Source organism: Gymnoscopelus microlampas (genome assembly GCF_963454915.1).
Source record: "Gymnoscopelus microlampas genome assembly, chromosome: 3".
Lineage (NCBI taxonomy): Eukaryota > Metazoa > Chordata > Actinopteri > Myctophiformes > Myctophidae > Gymnoscopelus > Gymnoscopelus microlampas.
Window position 1 is genome coordinate 24225802 of NC_139940.1, and position 23047 is coordinate 24248848.

At 39.2% G+C, this 23047-nt stretch overlaps 2 protein-coding genes across 3 annotated transcripts; one reads left to right on the top strand and one right to left on the bottom strand.

The window, feature by feature from the left end:
* Positions 1-7518: 7518 nt before the first annotated feature.
* LOC311041781 (1-phosphatidylinositol phosphodiesterase-like) lies at positions 7519-10840 on the bottom strand (the record flags this gene model as incomplete). Its single annotated transcript, XM_084052268.1, has 3 exons — positions 7519-7600; positions 8626-9468; positions 10746-10840. 3 exons carry the CDS (start codon positions 10838-10840, stop codon positions 7519-7521), a joined length of 1020 nt encoding a protein of 339 aa, XP_083908394.1.
* Positions 10841-13055: 2215 nt separating this feature from the next.
* On the top strand, positions 13056-22031 carry ubqln4 (ubiquilin 4). 2 transcript variants are annotated; one of them, XR_014600417.1, is made up of 12 exons: positions 13056-13214; positions 14417-14568; positions 14833-14975; positions 15926-16182; positions 16455-16613; positions 16718-16940; positions 17434-17573; positions 17682-17765; positions 18113-18228; positions 18369-18543; positions 18848-19040; positions 20468-20604. XR_014600417.1 is itself a non-coding variant. In XM_084051862.1 (11 exons), the coding sequence occupies exons 1-11, from the start codon at positions 13065-13067 to the stop codon at positions 20618-20620; spliced, it is 1752 nt and encodes a 583-aa protein (XP_083907988.1). In that variant the 5' UTR covers positions 13056-13064; the 3' UTR covers positions 20621-22031. The 2 variants fall into 2 exon arrangements, 1 of the variants encoding a protein (XP_083907988.1); XM_084051862.1 differs by lacking the exon at positions 18848-19040 and having other exon boundaries at positions 20468-22031.
* Positions 22032-23047: the final 1016 nt, after the last annotated feature.

Below are 23047 nucleotides of genomic sequence, written 5' to 3' on the forward strand. Positions count from 1 at the left end.
TTTTTTTCTTGCCAATTATCTCTAGTTTTGCCACATAGTGCCTCCATGGTTACAGACAGACAGACAGACAGACAGACAGACAGACAGACAGACAGACAGACAGACAGACAGACATAGATATATATATAGATAGATAGATAGATAGATAGATAGATAAAGTTAGATAATTGCAAAAAAATACACTTGAACTATACTGTACGTATAGAAGGCGACAGTAGCCTACTATAAAACACTTATGGGACAGCCAGGCACAATTTGTATCTTTGGATATTTCATAATCATCAATAGACTTTCGGTTCCAGAGGGCATGTGACCTGAGACAAGTCATATCATTAGTCTGTCTGTTCATACCTCTTCCCAATCTGTCTCCTGTCCAATCAAAGCCTTGATCCCCAAGGCAGAAATGCTAATGTTGACAGACAGCTGAATCACTGCTAAGACAATCAACAAGATGTCCAGGGTCATCAACAACCTCTGATGGCAGAGACACACAAAAAGTGTTATTTAAAAAAGAAATGCCACAGTATGTATCCATTTGGACACAACAAAAAGTCAGCTGAAGTCATGTTTATCAAATATACAGTGAATAAATATATATATATAAAGTGAACCGGTCTGTAACAGGGTATAAAGAGCAGGCCTACCTATTGAGTGAGGAATTTAAGTTATTTTTTATCCTTTACAAATTACGATAAGATCAGATTTGTCTTTGAATTTGAACATTTATTTTGCTAGGTGTAGGTTAAAGTTTTGACATGGTGCCAAATTCAGAATCAAACTAGTTTCTCTAACTAAGAATGGTAACAGCAATGGTGATGAACACTATTGACCAGTTCCTCATCTTCATTTTATCAAGTCACATTTTTTAACACACTTACATCAGCGATGAGTGCCACCATCTTGCAATTGTCCTGTATCTCAGGCCCGACACAGAACCCACTGGTAGAGGGACCTGTCAGGTCAATGGCATACAACGCAATGCCTACGATGGCAAAAATGCCTCCAATCAGATTTATGGCCACAGCGAGACCCACCTGAAATGAAATAATTAATTCAATGAATTACTTTCATTTAGAAAAAAACTAAAATAGAATAGTGTATGTTACCTGAGACCAGTGGTGGAAAAAGTACTCAAATGTTTTACTTAAGTAAAAGTATCAATACTGCAACGGAGAAGTACTCTGTTACAAGTAAAAGTCTGGTGTTAAAAATGTACTTGAGTAAAAGTACAAAAGTATTAGTACTGAAATGCTACACGACGCGACGCGTTGTGAGCTTGTAGATCGGCTATTTTCAAATAGCCTAGTGGAGTAGAAGTAAAAGTATTGGAAATTGGAAATACTCAAGTACAATTACTTAAGTACAGTACTTGAGTACATGTACTTACTTTCCACCACTGCCTGAGACATACGTTTATTATTGTACTGACATCTATCTAATACTTCAACTGATTAATTAACCACTTAAACCTACTTAATTGACTGGAGTCCACCAGGGGTTTATACTTGGCCTCCTCCTGTCGCTATACACTAATTATCTTTGCCAAAAATAACCGATCTACAAGTTCTTACATAACATGTTGCGTTGTGAGCTTGTTCTGAGCGTGTAATTGCAGGCAATCACTTGAGTGTAAAAGTATGAAACACAACAGACAATAGATGTATTATACTCCTGTGACAACACAGTAAAGTCCTCAGTGTTTAATCCTGTTGTAGCTTTTAGAGTGCACAACTGTAACCAAATGGACCCTTACAGGTAATTTGGTTGCATTTGTATACTCTCAGAGTTAAATGAACACTGAGGATCTTACTGTGTTGTATGATCATGTATGGTGGATAAATGGTAAATAAATGGTAATGAGTGCTGGGGAAAGATGACTAAAGGTACATTTTACTCACCAGACAGGGAGAAGGCAAAGCTCCAGCCAGAATGCACATGATTCCAGCAACAATGTACTAGAAGAAGGTCAAAATACAGTTAAAGTTATAAACAAATAAAGCATACAGTTGTTTAATACAGTACAGTAGTTACGTGAAGCATTATTACAATACTCTTGCATTGGGTATTGCCGGTGGAAATAGTATAAGGGAACTATAGTAGCTTATAGTAAGTAGTTATTTTTTTCCAATAAACACTGGTGTTGCTCGGATCAAAGCTACAAGTTATATGTTTTCATTACACAGTAATATATCTGAAAGTGAAGACTGATGTGTTCAAGTGCTAATGGGATGGTCACTCTGATATACAACATATTGTTGCTGCCGAGCAACAATCATTTAAAGCAAATAGCTACCAAAAGTCACATCCATGTTTACTTAATGTTTGTATTGCAGGTTTGATGTAATGACTAATGATCTCATATTGTAGCCTACTGAGCTAAAGTTTAAATAATTTATTAGCTGCAGTTAATAACTATTTTGAAGTAGCTGTAGCGTAGCTTAACTACTCAGTGGTATAGGTTTGCTGTATAGTCTTAGGCTTAACTATTTCCAGGATGGAGTAATTTCAGTACATTTTCAAAGTAGCTTCCCCAACACAGGCTATTTCATGGTATTACAATGGTATAACACCACTGTAAAACATGTTTACCATCTCCTACTGTCATTATCTACTAGCTATATCTGACATGTCATCTTATTATAAAATGCAATTGCACCAAGGAATTAATAAATCATTTGAAAATTAGACATTTCATATGCTTGAAAATAAATAATAATATTAATAATAATAATAATAATAATACATATGCTTCCGTGGTAACAAATGAAAGGGGTGTAAGTGAAATGTTTCTGTTAAGAAAAAAAAAAAAGAAAAAAAACACACAGCGTGTAGATCTGCTATTTTTGCCAAATGTTTTCCCCAGATTAGAGACGCAAGGCTTCAATATGGGATGATGACATACCACACCACCAAGCCAATACGGAGCTCCCAAATCAGTCACATCTCCCGTCTGTGTGCTTGTTCGTCCTGGTCCGAGACCAATGTTGACTAGGCCAATAATGATCTGTACAGCCTATTAAAGACAGAAAAGAATAAAATCTACACAACGTTCAGGCATAAACAATTATACATTTGAGTTTTTTTTTCATACTGAGTTGTGTAGAATTTTCCAGATACAGTAATGATTTTGTGGCTGCATTTAAATGCAGGCAAATAATGTGTGCCTTTCAAATCAATGTTGCTCACCCCAATAACTGCTGGAGCACTGGCCAGCAGATTCATCAGTGCCTGGGACACAGAGCAGCATGTTGGGTTGCAACAAAGCTTCAACAACAGTTGACAGATTTGACGGCAATTGATTGTAGGTTTGGCTTTCACGCTGTACCCCTTCATCACCATTACTGACATCCTGATTCCTCCTTGTGACGTTAGCAACTGTGACACAAAAGCAACGCAGTTGAGTTTAAATTGACATCACAGCCACAGTGGCATCATAGACCTTGTGAAGATTACCTGCAATCCAAATCCAAATTGAGACTTGAGCAAACAATAATACATTTAAGATGGAATTTTCTTTTTTGAAGAGATACTGAATAAAAAACACACTATTAAAATAGTAACCAATTCCCTTTACAATGTCAGCTGCTGATGTTTTGAAGGATTACAAACCAACATGAAATTCAGATTCTCTTTCGCTGAGGCTGAAGAGAGTTGTTAAAAGAATTACAGAAGAATGTGGACTTTTCTCCTTGCACACTTCTTTCTTTGGCAAGTATCTGTGTTTACTTTATGTCTTAACATCTTTATGTCTGTTATCCAAAAGCTAACACAAAAAGAACAAAGACCACAAACTTGAACCTTACTTACTCCCAGCCTCCCCCCCCCCCCCCCCTCACCAGCATCATGCACAAACACACAAATCACCCTAATAAATACCTAAAAACCTAATTTCCCTTAACTCACCATAACCCATAGCAGTTGTTTTGGTACACTTTATAAGTAATATCAGTCAAAACATCCAACCCGACGAGGACTTCCTGATAAAGTTTATTAATAAAGTCCCTGACAATATATCACTGGAATACTTGGAATGTGCAGAAAGCTTACCTCTACTGGTGAAATGGATGTTCACCTAGGTTAGGCGGTCCTCTGGTACCAGTGACAGATGGTGGTGCAGCCACAGTTTCTGTTTCTGCAAGAATGAGGTGAGGTCATGCTCAGTTTTGATTTTGATGTGAAAGCACCTCCCACATAATTCTTGAGCTCACCATAACAGATTACAAAATTTAAAGAAAAATCATAATAATAGAAATATTATTATCTCTTTACAACTAACAACGAATACGTTGTTAGTTGTAAAGGATTTAGCAGTAGCAAGTAACCACAATAATAATAGAAAGTTTATCAAGAAGCACATAATGCTTATATTTACAGTTGCAATAATGTTTGTATCCGGCCGCTTGCGGTCCTATGGTCATGAAATGTGAGTCATGACCGAAAGAACAAGATTTTCACAAATTAAGTTATGATTGGATTAAAAACTTCTCTGCCAGAATACACATCAATCCAAATGCAATAAACTAGAGAAATGACATAAAGGGTAAACATTCCTCTTCACTTGCAGATACAGTATAGTTTGCGGCCTGATCTGAGAACCTTTGGCAAAGAACACATTTTAGAGGTTGCTTACCAAACTGCCAAACGACAGCCAACTCATGTCCTGGGCCCACGGCCTGCAGTGACAACGATAGACTCATTCTCATATTCTCATATGTGTGTGTGTGTGTGTGTGTGTGTGTGTGTGTGTGTGTGTGTGTGTGTGTGTGTGTGTGTGTGTGTGTGTGTGTGTGTGTGTGTGTGTGTGTGTGTGTGTGTGTGTGTGTGTGCGTGCGTGCGTGTGTGTGTGTTTGTTTTAACTTAATAATTCATACTTTGTACACAAGAACAGTGACCGTCAAATAATATTTTTGGTTAAAGGCTCCATTGTACAACAACGTATAAATTAGAGAGGTGCCACTCACCCCCAGTGCTGTTAAAGTGCTGCCTTGCAGACTTCTTAGCCCAACAGAAACAGAGCAGCATACTGGGCTGTAGCACAGAGATCCCAGAATTTGGAACAGCGGAGGATAAGCACTTTTGGGGTTAGACTTCAAGGTAAAGATTGTCACTCCCTCAGCTTTGGTCATGGACACAGACATACTGATCGTTCCTAAAAAGAAAGGAGCCCTTGGAGTGATGTTGTTTGTGAGAAATTGTGTATAATATCCAAAGAACAATATTATTTTATATAATATTAAACAACAATATTTTTTTGTGCCACTCCTGCAAAGTTTGGAAGGCAATCATAGTCAATTGGAATGGAATATGAGAAATCTGACAGATACGCCATGATCACATGACTATAGCGATAATGTGTACCGATTTGCGTGACGTTTGGACAAACTCTGTGGCAAAATTCGACCTCTTGGTGGCGGTATATCAAGCTGATATGAAACATTTGTGGCAGAGGTTCTGCTCCGGCCTCCAAGGAGTGTGTGTGTGTGTGTGTGTGTGTGTGTGTGTGTGTGTGTGTGTGTGTGTGTGTGTGTGTGTGTGTGTGTGTGTGTGTGTGTGTGTGTGTGTGTGTGTGTGTGTGTGTGTGTGTGTGTGTGTGTGTGTGTGCACAGTTTCACGCTGATCTGTCCAACGGTGCAGCAGATTAGCTGCTCACAGACAGACGGACGGATGGCCACAAAGACTCAGGGGCGAACAGGGGCGAAAACATAGTCTCGGCCGAGACAATAAAATGAGCATCTACAAGGTGATTCATTTACAACAGTCTAATAGTGCTGGTCATACCAATTGCTTCACCTGGCATTTTTTCTTGATGATAGCAAGAGGTCTACAAAGGCGGTGCAGCACATTTGAACTAATCATGAATAGGCCTATTCATGTTAGAAAAAGACCAACCTCCTGAGGAAAAAGATTAATGATTTACAGCGAGGATTAACCACTTAAACCCTATACTTGGTTGAGCGGAATCGTTTGTGTTTTGTGCTCTACATTAACTATCATTGCTGAAAATAGCCAATTTACAAGCTCTTGCGTTGTGAGCTTGTAGATCTGGTATTTTCTGCGACCGTTTCCTCAAAATAAGGATGCTGGGTTTTCATTCAAAACTCAAATGGTGAATAAAATTACTCTTTGTGATAAACTTCCGTTATAAAAATAAAAGAATGTGTGCACTGGATCACATGGCGTAACTTCCAACACTTTAAGTAAACAAAGCAAAAATTACCTGGACACCATTTTATGTGGCATATGCTGTTATGTGGTTATGCCCGTTGGGTGTTTTCCATGGTATTATGGTGTAGACAAATAAAATATTCTATTATTGATTTCATACAGTAACAATTTGAACTACAACTTGCTCACTAATGATAATGACATTACTGTCACTGACCATCAATGTTTTAACATGTTTTTAATGATCAGGAACATTTACACTAGACGCCCAAGAGGGCTCAAACATTATCAACCCCAAACGTTGTCAATAAATAATAATAATTTACCCCAATGATATATCCACCATTTCATTAATGTGATTCATATTCTGACAAAACAAATGGGAATTAGCTAAATCATTTTATGTTGAACTAATTATTACAAGACATTATTACCTGAGCACAAATGCAACCTTTTATTTGACCAAAGTTGAAAAATAGCCACAGTCTCTCTACCTGTTTAAGTGAAAGCCCTCTATAGATCCTGTTGAAGCTCACGTTGAAGCTGTTTAGTATTTTCATATTTACCTGGTAATAAGGAAGACAGTGGACCTTCCTGGTAGCACCTCCCCCTCCTTTATAGTGGGTTTACTGTACATAGTTTGATTTTTGATTTCTACTTGTTTATATGATGTTTTTGCATAGTGGTGTATTTGTCTGTCATTCAATGTTTCGATGAATTGAGTACAAAGGACCCCAATGGAAACATGCTTTCTTGGGTTTAAATTAAAATCCTCTTAACAGACCTTGTATTGAAATGTACTTCCCTGTGCTTGTCTTTGCAAACTGTTAATAAAGTATTCAATCAATCAATCAATATATATATATAGATAGATAGATAGATAGATAGATAGATAGATAGATAGATAGATAGATAGATAGATAGATAGATAGATAGATAGATAGATAGATAGATAGATAGATAGATAGATAGATAGATAGATTTTTTACAACAAAAAGTCATATGGCAAAAGCAGCAGAAATAATCACAACGCAGTGTAATTGGAACATATTTATTGGTTGGCAGTCAACACAGTAAAATCCATTAACCACTTGAACCCCAGCATCCATATTCTGGGAGAATATGGATGCTGGATGCTGTCGCAACGTGAGGTTGTGAGCTTGTATATTGGCTATTTTGTCATTTTTGACAAAAGAGATTTGGTGTAGACGGAGTGCAGTTGCTACTCGGGTCTGTTTTACTAAGAATAGAATGAGGGTTTAAGTGGTTAAAATTATTTAACTGTGTAAAAGCAGGGAAACTATGGGGTTTGCCGTGTAGAAGTGCATATAGTAGGCTAGTATGCTGTATATTTTAGTGCAGGGACTGCAGGCAGCCGCAGTGAGAAATGAACACAGCGGTTCCTGCAGGGAGTGCCAGCTTTTTATCTGATAAACTGTACAGAAGGCAAGGCAAGTTTATGTGTACACTAACATCCTGATCAGAGTGTAAAAATGGACCCAAATTTGTACAGTCTGAGTCACAAGTAGATACATTGACACTGAGGATTTTACTGTATAGGCTATATCACTTTTTAAACATGGTGCTTTACATAAGACCTGACCAACAATAATGTCCTCTTACGATGAAGAGTATTTCTTTTAGGCTAAGGGGTGAGCGGCATCTTCCTCCAACAGTGGCTTTGTACTGCTCTGGATCCGGCAGAATGAGAGTGCAGAAAGTGCTTTTTTAGAAGGCGTGAACCAGGACATATTGAAATAAGTGATGTAACATAATAAATCATATAGGGCAAACATCATGTTTACCACATTTCCATACTATAGCTTTAGCAACCTGCACCCATCTCCTTACAAATGCAACACAAATTTGACTGTCAGTAAGATATCTAAAATAGTGTGGCAATAATACAAATGTTGTTTCTAAAAAGAAAAAGAATGCTACATAGTACATACATACCATAGCTCATTGCGTTACATGTCACTAGATTCCCATGGGCTCTATTCTAGGCCCCCTGCTGTCTCACAATAACCACAGGTTATTAAGAAATCAACCTTAACCCTCTCCTCCCTGATTAGCACAGAAAATTCACAAAAAAACATATGGCAAAGTCAAATTTGCTTATCTTAATTACGATTGCAGTAAATATAAGTAATAAAGAAAAAAGGGAATAAATTGAATGATATTTTTAATGATGAATTGTACAGGGTATATAAATTCCAGGTAACGTTATGACATTATCACAAATCATCAGAGTGCACCATATAAACCAACAGCAGATAAGATTCAGACTTTGCATCAGACTTTAATTTAGTCAGGTATGTTATGTTACTTTGTCATTACTAGTGGCAAATTATTTAAGATTATTTTAAGGCACTAATAAAGCAGACTTTATTAAACAATACAACTCAGAACTGGGGGGCTTGATATAGCCATGAGCCACAATCTAATTGATTGAGTTACCAGGTATTTAGAGTGAGAATTGTCTGAATGAGGTCAAACCCAGGGAAGTCTGTGGCAATGACACCAAAGCATGGTTTGGGTTGATTTGGAAAGAACTGCCTCAGGTACTGATTTAGCCAGGGGTTAACCTTCTCTGCCACTCTTTTGGGAGTCAGAAACATGCCCCAGAATGTGCCCAGGCCAGTGCCACTAGAGTGTGTCAGAACCACATTAGCCCCACCGCAAGCCTCGGTGGCTTTGCCCAAGAGTTTAATAATTACGTTGTCCTTAGTTTTAACATTAGTAACCTTATTGTCAATTTTAGTACCAGTATCTATGAGTGGAATTCCTAGTGTGAAGGTGCTTTTCTGAACAAAGACAATTTTCCCCCTGACCTGGCCCATAGTAGGCATTCCAGTGCTCACCCAAACATACTGGTCATTGCTAATGAGATTCTGGACCATTTGATTGACAGTGTTTTTACCGAAAAACTGTGGTGTGACCTGCAAAAGGACTGTTTCACTTCTGTACTCTGACAAAAAGGCACGAACAGTGTCCAGGACCTCCTTGAGAGTGCTGTGCTGGTACATTATTCCATGCATTACATAGAGAGTGTCACCCAGAGCAAAGACTTTGACGTCCAAGTAGCGTATGCCAGCCCTCAGCTGGTCCTTCAAGGACAAGGCCTGGCACTCAGCCATCGGGCCTCCGTGAAATCCCATGCTGTCATGGGTTCCAGGGATGGTGATGAGAGTGAGAGGTCGAAAATCCTGAATGCCCGCCATCCAGGGAATGCTGTAGGATTCTGGGAGTTGAAGAGTTCCCTTATCATTGAAGAACTGTCCATTTCCATGGCACAAAACCCTGAAAGTTAAATTAATAATGATACAGTAATAATGTAGAAATAAATAAATCAAATCAAAATTGAGAAACAGAGACATGGGGTGTCCTTTTGTACTGTCAAAACATTTGGTGCAACTACGGTACTCCAAGTTCTGTCAACTACATGATACAAACTTTAGGACTGATATAAAAGTTCAAACCATAGCCTACTTACACGAAAAACAGCAAGTGAAAAATGTTAAATGTTCTGCTGGTCTTCATTCTTGCGGAAAATTAGCAAACTGGAAGAAAAACAAAGTTGTGTTTTACACCATTAAATCTAAGCCAACAAATAACATTCTGGGTAGATGCTTACCATACATTATATAGGTAGACATGGTAACTTACCGTATAACCTTTAGAATTTCACAGGACACACAGTCAAATCATCAGGAGGCCAGGTAGTTACAGTAGCACACAAATGTGAGCTCCACCAAATCCCTGTTTTATATATTCTAGTTATCTGAAAGATATCAGGCGTTGACTGAAAATATTAATCTCAAGATGTTGACTCTTGATATGAATTTAATTCAGGCTACCAGAGCGTATTTGCATTTCAGATTGCCTTGCCTATCCCTAGTTTGTGTTAGAAGGTGGATCACTTGGCCACATTAGATTAGATCCTTTATCGTTTTCTGTTTTGTTTTGTATTGTTTGGGAGGGGATTTTTGGCACAAAAAAAATGAACAAATCTTGCTTGTAGCCACACCAGCCTAACAAACAAATACTATTACAATATTGACTCTTAACAGTTGCAAGTTAGTTGCAGTTAGTCATGCTCATGCTCTAAAATGGGAATGTTTTTACGTTGTGATTTGTTCTGCCTATAGCTACAGTAGATTGAAAGCTTGCTCAGTTTGAGAACTACAGTAGTAATAGATCACAGATGTTATTGATGTAGCATCACCTGTAATAGGTGGAGGTTGTTGTATCTGCAATCTTTATTTTTTTATTTTTTTTGCTGCTGTGAACATATCTACATTTTTACCCATTTACTCAAGTGTAATTGATCAATCAAGCCATTTTTTACATTTTGAAAGGATTCCAGGTATGCCTTAAACATCCCTACAATCTCCTAATTACATTATATCAAAACCATAAGGCTAAGGCTAATCAATACTATACATCAATACATCTAATTGAAAAAAAACTTTGAATTATTAAATTAAAAGACAAATTATTTTACCCCTTTTTCTCCCCAATTTAGTGGTTATGCCAATTAATTCCTCCCACTGCTTGCCACTGTACCACTGGCTCACCTGCCAGCCGGGAGGACGTCGAGCCTTCGTCCTATACTCCTCACGCTCAACATTCCCCGCTGACAAGCGGTGACCCAGCCCGTAGGATTACACATGACTCAAAAGTTAAAAGTCTCAAAAGTTAAGTTGCGGCATTTGATATAGGCTAGATTAGACCTCAGTAATCTAATCAATAAGGGTTACCAGGAAACTGGATGGGCCCTGTGCCACGGTCATCAATATGATGACGGTCATCAATATGATGACCGTGGCTAGACTTGTCCTTGTCTGTGGCAAATTCTAGATTTAGTTTTTACATAACATTATACTGTTCGTATTTTGATCATAATAACCAATTAGCTACTGAATGTCAGTCTCAAGGTTTTCTTCAGAATATGACACCGATTTACTATGACACTATTGCACATTAGGAGTCCACTAGGATAGTGGTTTCTCAAACTTGTTTATTTTCAAGGACCACCTTAACTCTGAGAGTGGTTTCATTTGGTTCCATTTGTACACTCTCAGAGTTACAGACCTGTAATGGTAATTTAGGGCTAGCTCTTTATGTGTTTCTGGTAATATTATTGTCCGCTCAAAATTCCATGTCCATGGCAAAAATAGAATTTTGACAAAAATGTCCACCACAAGCCTAGCCTGACACTCAGACTGAATTTTCATTTCGTTTCACTCCATTATTCAGAATCGCCTGAACATATTTTTTTAATGGGCATGGCTAGCGATTCACGGGCTGGAGCCAGGCTACCACAAGCCAGCATGGCGATGATGACCCCTGGCCCTGTTCACTACAGTCATATGATTATATATATATATTTTAAAAAAATACATTTTGCCAATTTGTCTCAATCACAAGGGCAGCCACAGAAGCAGCAGCATGTATGTTTGTGAGAACAGTGAAGAAAACACAAATTTGTAAGTGATCATTTCCAAACATCACAATTTCACCCAAAAGCAGAAATAAGTGGATTATCAGTGGTGGTGTAAAGTAACTAAATAGCCTACATTTACTCAAGTACTGCACTTAAGTACAATTTTTAGGTATTTTTTACTTTACTGGAGTATCTCAGAGGCAAATATTGTGCTTTTTACTCCACTACAATTATTTGAAAACTTTAGTTAGTTACTTTGATTGTGATTATTATTACAAAACATGCCTTAACCACTTCAGCCCTACCTTTCGGCCATCGGAAAATAGCAGATCTACAAGCTCACAATGCTTCTTTCAAATGATTTTTATACATTGTACTTTTTACTTTTGGTACTTTAAGTATATTTTGATACCAACACTTTTATACTTTTACTCAGACTTTTTACTCCAGACTTTTACTTTTAACAAAGTATTTCTACATTGCAGTATCGATACTTTTACTTAAGTAAAACATTTTAGTACTTTTTCCACCACTGGAAATAAGTGGCTTATGAAACAAGGGCCTTTTGTTTGAAGATGTGGTCTTCTCTCATAACACTTCCAGGCCACTAGAGGCCAATAATGCGTCTGTCGGTTAAAAGTTGCCGCCTTGATCCAAGTTTTGTCGCTCTTGCCAGTGTCGTCATGGTCATGGTTGCCATGTCCGCTTATTATAAGCCACTGTGGGCTTCTTTTTCTGTGAAGTTGCTTGTAAATATTGGTAGTTGCGTTTTTTTTAGGCTTGTTTCTAAAGTGTACTTGCTCACGGTATTTAGGCTTGCATACACATTTTATAATTATTTAAACCAGTGGTTCTCAAATACGTTTATGAAAATGTTTTGTGCCGGTGTTTTAATCCTGTCTGCGGCCGTTCTTTGTATTCCTCAATGAGCGGTAGTGACGGGGCGCATCCGGTGAAAACTGGAATTACACTCGATGTAAACAGGAAGTTAAAGAGGCGAGGAATGGCGTTCGGCCACAGACGGGATTAAAACACTTCTGTATTGAATAATATGGATTAGTACACATTGCACAAAGACTCCGGACCGATAGTTAACATTTGGGGAAACCGAGTAAGCACCTTATATTTTGTATTTGTACATGGGTTCGGAGAAATACAAGCTTTACTGGTGAAAGTCCGGGGCGCACTGGGGGGTGGGGGGGGGGTGGGGGGGGGGGGGGGGTAGTGGCTAAGACTCTCGCAGATATAAAAATTTCAAAAATCGAACAAATACATCTACGATAGTCTTGATCTAAGGCTAAAAAAAATAGCCGATCGTGAGCTTGACGGTTTAAAGTGCTCATGTGGCCTAAGTTGCTTCTTTTGGGCTTGTTTTCCTAGAACTGGTTGCTTGTTTCTCTCACAAAACCTGGCAACAGCGTGTCAGTGTCGTCATGGTCAGTTAGTAAAGATGGCGGAGAACAGCGGCATAGAACCCACCGTGGACTCTAGCGCTGATGAAAATGTCACGCAAGGCGGCGGGACTATGATCGTGGTCACCGTTAAGACTCCGAAAGACAAAGAGCAGATCGTCGTCCCGGAGGATGCCTCTGTCTCACTGGTACTTTATCATCTAACATGACGTTTGTGCCGCTGCTTATCACGGGGCTAGGCGTCAGGCTAGGCTAGGCTAATCGAGCTAACGGCTAACTTTAAGCTAGTTCAACGTCATCTGGCTGATCTGTCAGAATAACACTGGAAAGTTGTTTCCGTGTTAACTCACTCTAACTTCTCGTCTCCTATGGTGTGCGTGTTGTGTTTAGAACAGTGGTGGAAGAAGTACTCAAATGTTTTACTTGAGTAAAAGTAACAACACCCTCAATGTAGAAATACTCCCGTTACAAATAAATGTCTGGTATTCAGAATTTACGTAAGTAAAGGTACAAAAGTATTGGTATCAAAATATACTTAAAGTACTAAAAGTACTCATTATGCAGAATGTCCCATTTTCAAGATTTCAAAATGTTAAAAAAAAAAAAACTTTTGAAATTAGCAGATCTACAAGCTCACATTGTGTGGCAGTGAGCTTGTATTTTCAAATAGCCGAAATATATAGATAGTTTAAGTGGTTAATGTATGTTTCGTTTTGTAATAACCAAAATCTATAAAGTAACTAATATCTAAAGTTTTCGAATAATTGTAGTGGAGTAAAAGTACAATATTTGCCTCTGAGATATAATAGTGGAGTAGAAGTAAAAAGTAAAATGACCTCAAAATGTTACTTAAGTGCAGTAGTATGTGAGGAAATCTACTTACACCACTGGTTTAGAAGTGATTGTAAACCGATAACTATCAAATAGTTAACGTGTAACTAACACTAGTCAGTCCTGTGGGTTGTTGATTGCGACATCACAAGTCTGTCAGCTAAAACCATGTTAACAGTTCAACTTGGTGACCATTAAGAATGATCTCATACATACATCTGACCGTTGTAACTTAGTGTTATGGTGATAACTTTTATTGTAAATAAAGTAGGAGTTATTGGGCTAAGCTAATAAGGGTATGAAACATGCCAAATTAAATTATACATTTATAGGCTAAACTATTCTGTTGGAATTTCAAGAGTAAGACCCGTTTTATTGAATCATGGTGGCAATTAGCTCTGGTCCATAGCGCTATGGACCACCAGAGCTAGTTGACAATTAAGCACCTACTAATACTGCTTTTATTTGGTCATAATTTATAACGGATTTGGAGATCCGTTTCTTGCTGACCTTTTCCTTTTAACTGCGCTGACCTGAGTTATGTCATTTCTTCCAACAGTTCAAAGATGAGATATCAAAGAGGTTCAAGGCCAAAAAAGAGCAGCTGGTGTTAATATTTGCTGGGAAGATCCTGAAGGATGGGGATGCTCTAAACCAACTTGGCATCAAAGATGGACTTACTGTTCACCTTGTCATCAAGACTTCACCAAAGTAAGATGCCAGTAGTTTAAAAAAACATATCCACCTGTTTCCTAGGCTGTGTGTTTTCCACTTCCTGTCGGATTTCATTGGATATCATTAGTCATCTGACCGGTTTCATTGGATTTCATTGTATCAAAAGACAGGAAGTGGAACACAGTGAAAAGCCTAGGAAACAGGTGGATACATGTTTTTTTTTTAAAACCATTACATTGTTATGGATGAGCATATTTGTGATCCTTATAATGGTGATGGTTTATGATTGATTTGTCTCAGATCCACAGGGGGTGATACACCTCAGACGTCAGGTTCCAGTTCTGCGACATCTCAGGCCAGCAACAGTACTAGTACTACTAACTCCACTGCCAACACCACATCAGACACAGGACCCACACCAGCACAGCCTGCCAACATATTGAGTAAGTAAACCACCACACAGCACAGCCTGCCAACACACTGAAGATATAAACTACAGATTGTCTTGCCTGGAAAGGTACAGACGGGCTGTGCCCCTCTATTATATTATATAATTACCTGGCCCAATCAGCGTCCTCACAGAAATAGACACGGATTTTGATGACAGCCAACGATGCCAGTGCGAAAATCAACAAAAGACTTGGCTGATTTGGTCCATACAATTCAATCATTTATCTGATGCTGGGAGTTGTATACGATGAAACCTTGAAAAGAATATCACTTTGAGGACATTTCTCCAGAGGGAAGATGTGCCCGTCCTCCTTCCTGATTGTTTTAACAGGATCCAATCGTGGGTTCTGGCTCACACAGCGGACCATATGAGAAATCCAGAATATGTACTGTATTTCCAGAGTTGGTGTTACTCTTGCAACAAGACATATAATAGCCCACTAGCAGCACCTAGAGGCCATGCTGCTCCTTACACCCAATCTGAAATTTTGCCGGACAGCTGGTGCTATATGGGGTCACTGAAATTATTTGGGTTCATCCTCTGAGGGAGTATGAAGGTGCACAGCAAATTCCATGGCAATCCAGCCATTAGTTTTCAAAATAGGTTGTTTGCATCCAAAGTGTTGGATGGACAGACATTGTCATTTGTATGCAAGACTTAAATCTTCTGAAAAGCAAATGAGACATTACAATCATATGGCTAACCAAGAAATCATTTGCATCGTTGATGTTTCAAATCTGATCTCACAAGTGACTGACTCAAGAAGACAATTCTAATTATCAGTCATATATCCCCTAGAAACACTCTGTAAAAGATGACCACTTTGCCCAACAAGCCAGTTCCTTGAATCATAGTACAGCTCATAAGAATTGTTTTTATTTATTTATTGTTTTCATTATTTCATTTATTTCCCTCCCTTTCTCTCTTCTTGTTTCTCCACAGGCGGGCTTGGTGACCTGTCTGCCGTTCCAGGCATGGGCTCTTCAAACTTTGTGGAGATGCAGCAGCAGATGCAGAGGCAACTGATGTCCAATCCGGAGATGCTCTCACAAATAATGGAGAACCCACTGGTGCAGAACATGATGTCCAATCCAGACCTGATGAGGCAGATGTTTGTGGGGAACCCACAGATGCAGCAACTGATGGAACGTAACCCTGAAATTTCCCACATGCTCAACAACCCGGAGCTCATGAGACAGGTTAGAGCAGAGCTTTGCAGTAGTTTGATGTTATGGTTTTGTTTACAGATGGTTGGGGAACAAGTTATCTATATTTTTCTAAGAGGGATTCATTCTAGGTTCCCAGTAATTTCTGTAATTTACTTGTTGGTTTGTCATGATTTGTTGCAATTGACGCAATAATTACTGTTGGTGCCGTGAAAACAAGAAACAAAATATATTTAGGAAACTAAATAATCCCTGGTTTCTGACCAACAGTTTAAATCATCATCTCTGTCTCTGCCTCTCAACAGACTATGGAGTTGGCAAGGAACCCAGCAATGATGCAAGAGATGATGCGTAACCAGGACCGTGCACTTAGCAACCTAGAGAGCATACCTGGAGGCTACAATGCTCTCAGAAGGATGTACACTGACATCCAGGAGCCTATGTTCAGCGCTGCTAGGGAGCAGGTGGGTTATCATTGTCTGTCCTGGCGCTGACATGCTTGCTGGCTCCTCACTTCCAGGGAAAAATTCTACAAAAATATATTCATCTTTTTTTGTATTTGTTGTAGTTTGGAAGCAATCCCTTCTCTGCCTTGGGGGGTAATGATGGTTCTGGAGCACAACCATCCAGAACGGAAAATAGAGAGCCTTTACCAAACCCCTGGGGACCTCCACCAACAGCGGCATCAGAAAGTCGGAGGACAGGCACCTCTGCATCCTCCACCTCCACAGGGGGCACTGGGCCTAGCATCTCCAGCCCCCTGGGTATCAACACCATGGGCCTTGGCAACGGTACAAGCTCTTCTCAACACGTAACAGCATGATAGTGTTGTTTTATCTAGTAGGTTTTGTTCTTTGAGCCTCAGTGAGTCTGTGGTTTTGAATGTGGATAAGATGTTGGCACGGTGTAACCATTAACTCCATTTAAAACATTACATCTTACATATACACATGTCTCATGATCCTAAAATTTCATAAAAAGTTTGGGTTTATTGTCAACTTATGTAGGTTAGCTGTTAGCCGCTCATCCAGACAGAAGAATAACATAAAATCCTAGATTAATAACATTACTAGTAACTAACCGTAAAGAAAACAGAGGTCAAAGTCAATCACAGGTCAAAACCCATTAATGATGCTTTTGTATTTCCAATATTGATCATAAGTGGCAGAGGAATGCTAGGTAAATAATTAGTCAAGGAAAAATGTGTACGATCTTCTGTCATTGTTGTTGCATATATATATATTGTATGTAGCTCTCACAACCTGCTCACTGTCCTGTGCTCAGGTGTGTTCAATAGTCCTGGTATGCAGAGTATGATGCAGCAGCTCACAGAGAACCCACAGCTGGTACAGAACATGCTGTCGGCACCATACATGCGCAGCATGATGCAGTCTATGTCACAGAATCCGGACCTGGCTTCACAGGTCTGCACAGTGTTTAAATTGACTTTTTGACGGAGAATTACCATTAAATAATTGGCCTGTTTTTTGTGGTTATGACCATTTTGTTAACGTGAACTCTTTCACCCTCAGGCATTGATGAACAACCCCCTCTTTGCTGGGAACCCACAATTACAGGAGCAGATGAGAAATCAGCTTCCGATGTTTCTCCAACAGGTTAGGTTCCTCTGTCTTTGTGTCCACTGTCTTTGTGTCCACTTTGCGTTTGGGAACTTTTTATACTGTTTGCAACTTTGCATATTTTGAAGAAATTACCATGTGGTTTATAATGAATGAAATAAATAAATGAATGAAGGCAAATAATGTAAGCAATACATTACGTCAGACTCCTGAATTAATGTTATGAAGAAATAAAAAAGACAAATATGAGCCATAAATTATTTAAAGTCTCTGTCCCATGTCTTGTATGCAATATAATTATAAGTTATATTTGGAGCGTGAAAATAAAACTCGGAACAAAAATTGGCTTGTCAAATTGACATGTCATGTTCATGGCGGGGCAGATGCAGAATCCTGAATCGGTGTCCACGATGACCAACCCCAGAGTAATGCAGGCCTTAACCCAGATCCAGCAAGGCCTTCAGACGCTACAGACGGAGGCACCTGGCCTCATGCCTGGGTACATGCACCAGATTCACCTCTAACACATCTTTTTCAAATGTGACATTAGCCAGTGTTTGTATCATAGTTGGGGGGGCAGGGGCTCCGGGGGGTTGAGAAATTGTCAGGGAAATTAATATTTACCCTCTCTCTTCATAGCATGCCATCCGGAGTCTCCCCACTTATTCCTCCCGCCACAGGGGGCAATGTGGCTCCAGAAAACTCTTCCGCCTCAACACCAGGTTCCAATTCTACTTCAGCCACTAGTTCCTCTCAGCAACAGCAGCAGCTCATGCAGCAGATGATACAAATGTTTGCTGGAGGAGGATCATTGGTATGCAGTATGGCGCTGTTCTAACACTGAATTTCTTATTTGTAACTATAAGGTCAGGCTGCAGTTAATCAAGCTCTGAATCAGTTGCTTATTATAGAGTATTGATGTCAAAACCACGCCCCTGAGTCATTAAGACATTTTCCCATTCAAAAGCCTTTGAATCAATTAGTTATTTTTTTGGCTTGAGCTTATTCTCTTTTTCGCCCCCTTTCCCCCCAATTGAGTTAAATTGAATTCCTCTCCACACACATTTTTGTGTGTTGTCAATGCTGTTGTATCCTACTCACTCACCTGCCCCCACCAGGAGGACGTAGAGCCTCCGTCCCACTCCTCCCACCCAACACTCCTTGACAGGTGCCGCCCCAGCCCAGTAGGAGTATGTGCAGTGACAAATATCACCGCCCGGCTTCCCTCCCACAAACACGGGACAATTGTGTTCGTATAGACTCGACAAAGCCGGATGCACCACTGTAGATTTGGACCCCCAGCCTCCGGTGGTGGGCAGAATCTTTACCCGTTTATTCTTGGTTACAATATGAGTAAAATGCCTGGACTTATTGATTCTTTTTTTATTAAGTGAATAAAAAAGTAATCATGTGGATCGGGATAGTGCAGATCTATTTCATGTGGCTAGCCTGTGATGTCAGTCATATATGACGGCAGTCTTCTATTAGTTATATGATGTATGACTCCAAAGTTGGGCGCGGTGTCCGCCTGTTCAGAGACCCATTGACTTGAATTATAGGTTAAATATTTGAAAAAGTATTAAACATCTATGAAATAATTTGTGGAGGTAATGTGGCCTACTGTCAGTGTGTGCACAAAACATTTGGACACACAGACTGACCCTCTTACTGTATAGACATAGAGTCCTGCAGAGCCACACTGTAAAAAGTCAGTGTTTTTTTATTAGAAATGTTCTAAATGACCCAGGAGGCTTTGATGTGAGGAATAATACCAAATACTTTTATTAGCTATCAGTGTTACATTAGAGACATTTTCTTCTCTTAAAATCCTACATATAAATAAGGAAACCTATGTCCGTCAGTCACCACTCTGTTCCGCATGGTTCTCCTCAGTGGGTTGAGTAATTGATCTGAACTTGCACACAGGCATTGACTATTAGCACATGGAGACAGTTACGAAGCTCGTTTTTCACTTTCCCAAAATAGTTAGTGTTTTTGTGTAACACCGGAGATTCAGAGTTCAGGCTTTGGGATCTGTTGTTATGGTTACAGCTAGACTAATAGACTAATTTGGCTTACATACATGCAGACACCAGCACAGAGACAATGGCAACATACAGCAAACTTATAAAGGACTTTAATTTAGGGCCCGTGTCTGGACACACACAGCGTTTTACTGCGTTTTATGAGAGGGAGGGCGCTTTGGATATCATCTCCATAGCACTAGCACGCACATTGACACGTGCACTGTTCAAATCCACATTGTGTTATTAGCACACATGGCTTAGGTGAAACGGCATTAAACATCAACTTCTCATGGTTGTGGGTGGCAATGATTCCACGTCAGGTCCTAAATGACCAGGTTGTCACACACGCTATTGACGGCAATGTGATTAAATAACTGTCCAAAATGTAAACTATGCATACCGAGCGCATAAACCAAAAGTCTGCATATAGTTTGGCTGCGCACATCGCTGGGTATGGACTAGTTTTGTATGATTTAGGGAAATAATTTCAACATTTTTCTCAAGCTACCTAAAAAATTGTTGAGTATGAAATGGGAATGATAAGCCATTTTACAATAAATTATGTTTTTATGTTCGGGAGCCCCTAACCTAAGGCAATTTTCTACTGTCATGCACTATTTTTATTTGGGAATTCAGCCGTTTCAAATTTATGTCCATAAATGTGTATTTGTGGCCAATATGTGACTTTGTGCTTGATCATGTCCCTTGCAGAATCAGACCCCAGAAGAACGCTTTCAGCAGCAGCTTGACCAGCTCAGCGCCATGGGGTTCATCAACCGTGAGGCTAATTTACAGGCACTTATCGCTACAGGAGGGGATATCAACGCTGCCATTGAGAGACTGCTGGGCTCCCAGCCCTCCTAACTCTCAGGCCCACTCAGTTTGCTGTGAGCAATGGCAGGATTGAAGGAAACGGTGATACCTTGAGAGAAGAGGGATTCTGATGATTGAAGGTTTGAAGACTGGAAGAGTACAGGATCAGAACGGGAGATTCTTAAAAAAAAAACGAAATGTCCTTCATCACATGCAAATCTGCTCATGCTCCTCAGATAGACTCAGTGGACTTCCAATTACTCATCTCTTTGTGTGATCTGTGAATCCTAGGAAACCTGAACAGGGAAATTGTAATAGGAGATGTTGGGGGGTGGGGGGGCATTGCCGATTTCAGTTGCTAATGGAAACGGTTCCATGCTAGTGCTGTAGAACAATGCTGTGAAATGATGCCACAACTAACACACCGTCTCATTACTGCCTTCAATGCAACTGGAGATTATTTCCGCAATGAGTAAAACTCATTCAGCAGACTTATGCATGAGGTAACCCAGGTATTAAATCACTTGAATGGATTCTGCTTGGGTGGTAACTTAGAGTTGAACGTTTTGTCATTTGACAAGGTTTGGCAGTTGCTGGTTTGAAGCCTCTCTGGCTCTTCTTTATGTTTGGAGAACTTGCTTGTTTTGAAATGATTTTTCCCTCTTCTCTATCTTTAATCCGGCCTGATTGACTAGTATTTATTGCTGTAGTAGTTACCCTCTGTCTATTTCTTTGTCTATAACTCACACTTTGACAAGTTCTTCACGTTTTGTGTGCCCCCCCTTTCTTATTGTTCCACAGCCCGATTGATCATAAAAATGCTGTTGGAATCTTTTGTGTGAATACTTTTCACAGCTGCCTAAGTCCTAAGATGTCTGCTTACATGTTTAGCTTGTTTGGCAGGGGGTCGTGAGGGAAGTTAAGCGATTTGTTCAAAAAATAAATTATGTAAACATAAAAAAAATATCCACAAATTGAGGGGTAAAGGTGTTTGCGGTTGGTATATATTTTAAGACTTTGGCATAACGTTACACAAAAACATTTTCCGGAGGTAGGATCCATTTATATTTTAGATATTGGGTTGTGAAGTTGTATGATGGATATTTTGGAGTGAAGTCCTTAGAACAATGTTCTGTTGAGTTCAAGTGATTGATTAGAAAAAGAAGCAAATGTCCTGGGATGTATTTCAACTGATTGAAGTTGAAAGGAATGAACCTTTTACAATAACTATTTTTGTTGTTTATTTTCACAGTGTAGTGCCTAAAAATAACATGTTTCGGGTTCAGCAATATATTACAATTAAATATGTGAAATCTATAGCAATGTCGTACTAATGGCATCTGACTTTTGTTAATACCATGTATTATTTGCCGTATCTGCTGGTTTAAGAAATCCTATTCATCTCTGCCTTTTTCTTGGACTCCATTCACACTATTCTAATAATATCTTTCAAAAACCTTAATAGTGTGTCGGTAATTAATTTCACCAGTTGGAAGTGCTGTGGCGAGGGAGTTGAAATATGTTGTTGACTTTAATCCTTGCGAGATACATAGGCCTGCGGTGTTGTCTAGAGGTACAGACCATTATGCAAGTGTAACACCTGAGATTCAGACGAGGGTCACCCACGAGGAAAGGGACTCTTAAGTAAGTAGTGACTGATGATTGGCCAGATACTGCCAGAGGTACTTTTCCCTTCCTAGAAATATGGAGGTGAAAGTACAATACTAGTCTTTGAAATGTAGAGGAGTGAAAGTCATTAAGTATCCAAAATAACAAATACTCAAGTAAAGTTGGCCTACAGATACTAAAATGTCTTATTTGGTACAGTACCCAAGAAATGTATGTGCATATTCACTTACTGTCCAGTTCACAGGATACTGCTGCTGAATATTAATCATTAACCATGCATTTATTGTATACATTGTTAGTCATTTCTATTTTGCCGTTTGAGCATTTTAGTAAAACTAACCATAAACGAAAGCCTCACCAAACCCAGTCCGAGCCTGCTTGGTTGTGCGCCATGTCGGGCACTTAATGTATATCTGCTAATTTACAGTGGTGGAAAAAGTACCGAAATGTTTTACTTAAGTAAAAGTATCTCCACAATGTAGAAGTACTCTGTTACAAGGTAAAGGCCTGTGTTCAAAATGTTACTTGAGTAAAAGTACAAAAGTATTGGCATCACAATTATCTTGTGTAGTATCTATGGACCTTGAGTCTGCAATAAAGACATTCATTTATTCATACTTAAACTACCAAAAGTAAAAGTACTGTTTGAAAATAGCAGATCTACAAGCTCACAACGTTGTGTTGTGAGCTTGTAGATCAGCTATTTTCAAATAACCTATGTATAAAATAGGGTGGTTAATGTGTGTTTTATAATATGATCATTTATATCCGTAAAGTAACTAGTAACTAAAGTTTTCAAATAATTGTAGTGGAGTATAAAGTATAATATTTGCCTCTGAGATGTAGTGT